Raw genomic sequence first — 2500 nt, forward strand, 5'->3', positions numbered from 1 at the left:
TTTTCGGTGATGTGTCTGGACGTCGAGCTCGTCGCAGTGGACATCAGTCTGCGCCTCCCTTAGCACCTCTCCTGTCGCCCATCGCCATCGCAGCCGCCGCTGCTGCTGCTGCTGCTCTCGCGGGTCCAGCACTTCCCTGGGCTTGCTCACCTGTCTCCTCTCTGCTGCACCCCACCTTCCGTCTGTATCGCTGACGCGCCTATGAAGAGGCCGCTGCGGAGGTGTGGGAGCAGACGACGACAGCGCAGCCCACTCGAGGCGCAGCGTTGCTTCCCTGTCGTTCTTCTGCAGCCGAATTTGCCCCCCCAGCTCGTCTGTTGTGCACCTCATCTTGCAGGTTGGTGCTCGCTCCGTCTCCGCTTGCCCACCTCCGTTCCTCTCTCGGTGCAGGTGTATCTGTGTGTGTGCGGAGGGGATAGAGCACACACACACACACACACACGCACACGGGAGGGAGGGCCCATAACAACAGGAGCGTGCAAGCAGGCGTGCGGTCACACGCAGACCCGTCAGGAGCGGAGCCCTCCTGTGTCGCAGAGGCGAAAAGTGCAAGGAGCTATGTGAGAGGACTGCGCGTTACCGGTGCCGTGTGGCGCAGCAGAAATTGAGGGCGGGAGATGGAGGCGCGCCCTCTCCATTGCAAAGGGGCGTCAGCTTGTGAGCTCACTACCCGCGCCTTTCTTGTCTCGGACGGCGACTTTGCCCCCCCCTCCTCCCCCCAATTCCTCGTCTCGGTGTTGGCGAAGGTGCTGCCCCGTCGGGGGCGGTGGCGGCTTTGGTGGATGTGTAGATGAAGGAGTCACCCACAGAGGGCAGCCGCTTCTCCTCCTCCTCTCTGTCCGTCCGTCTCTGTGTGTGTGCCCCCTCCCCCTTTGCCGTGCATCCGATGATGCACAGTCGTCTTGAGGTTGCTTCCCTTCGCTGGCCCCTGCTCGCCCTCTCCCGGTACGTTGTGCACGGCTGATGATGGACGTCAACGGACCGCCACAGGCGCCCACGTCACCCCCCCTCTCCCCCCTCCCCTCTTCTCCCACTGGTGAGCCCCTTCCCAGTATCTTTGCAGTCACAGACACACAGACACACACACTAACACACAAGCGACCTTAACTGGATAGGAGAAAGAAAGAAAAAAGGTGACAAGAAATGTACGCCGGCTTCCCTAAACTAAACGTGACGGAGGCTCAGGAGGCTGTCGACCTCGACTATGAGTTGGCGAATGAGAAGGGCTGTGTGAAATCGACAGAGCTCCCGGTGCCGAAGGTGGTGAATCTGTCCTTTCCTGCCGTGTGCGCGCTTCTCTACAATGCCCGCACCGCGACGAGCAGCCGCAACATCTTCGGCAGCGTTATCGGGCTTCAGCTTCAGGACATGGTCGAGGTGACGGACGTCAAGACAAACCCATCGATCGACATTGAGGAGGATGACCGCATGACCGAGGAGGAGCGGATGGAGCGGGTGCGCAAGGAGCGCAAGCTGCTGGATGTCGACAAGGCGATCTTCGAGAACATGTACAGCCAGGAGAACCTCGATACGAACGTGATTGGACAGTTTGTCGTCTCCAGCGCTCGCTTCAACCCCTTCTCCACGCGCACGATGCGCAAGCTGCAGGAGCTGCACAAGGAGAGCCTGCCAGCGATTCTGCTGACCTACGACCCCTTCCGCACGAGCCTGCTGGGCCGCCCGCACATTCGTGCGTACACGCCGACAGCGGCCTACTACAAGTACGACTCGCTCGTGTCCACCGAGCGCGGCTACCAGCGTCGCCGCAGCCTGGCGCAGTACGCCAAGGAGAGTGGCATCACCAAGGACGGCGCGCTTCACGAGATTCCGGTGAAGTTGGAGGTGGACGCCTTCCACAAGCTAAACCTCATGAACCTGATGCCCACCCCTGCCGGCGACTCCTTCAAGGCCGTCCAAAGTATAGCCGTGAGCAACTACATCGAGGCGCTTCTTAGCTCGATCCGCAACAACACCGATCAGTTAAAGCAGAAGCTTGACTACGAGGGCAATACCAAAGATAACAGCAACGTCCCCGTCGGCCAGGATGTGGAGGCGATGCTGCTCATGAAGCATGTGCGGGATCAGACGGACCACCTCGATGCGCTCTGTGATAGCACCCTGCTCTACTCCTCGATGCTGCGTGATTTGTAGAGAGGTATTGGTGAATGGGGAGAGGCGAGAGGCGAACAATGCCGGGGCGTTCGCCGCGCTGTGGGGCGGCCTTTGTTCATGCTGTGAAGTCCATTGGTGGCATGCGAGGAAGTGTGCGTGTGTGGGTGGCGCACGCGTGATTGGAAGGGAGGAGGAGGAGGAGGGGGCGAGGGCGTTTTCTTCGCGGGCCTTCCCACATATATATGTAAGTGGAGCGGCACGACGAGACGAACATACAAAAGTGATGGGCGCACCAACCAGAGGACATCGACATAAGAAAAAACATAAGAAAAACATAAAAAACCACACAAAAAAGAACAACGACAACAACAGAAAAGGAGAAAGAAAT

The 2500-nt window shown here is 59.3% G+C and overlaps 1 protein-coding gene across 1 annotated transcript; it reads left to right on the forward strand.

Moving 5' to 3' along the window:
- Positions 1–1143: 1143 nt before the first annotated feature.
- Positions 1144–2151, forward strand: LSCM1_07324 (uncharacterized protein; the record flags this gene model as incomplete). The annotated part of the gene is made up of 1 exon (XM_067324699.1): positions 1144–2151. The coding sequence occupies one exon, from the start codon at positions 1144–1146 to the stop codon at positions 2149–2151; it is 1008 nt and encodes a 335-aa protein (XP_067181056.1).
- Positions 2152–2500: the final 349 nt, after the last annotated feature.

Source organism: Leishmania martiniquensis, chromosome 7 (genome assembly GCF_017916325.1).
Source record: "Leishmania martiniquensis isolate LSCM1 chromosome 7, whole genome shotgun sequence".
NCBI lineage: Eukaryota > Euglenozoa > Kinetoplastea > Trypanosomatida > Trypanosomatidae > Leishmania > Leishmania martiniquensis.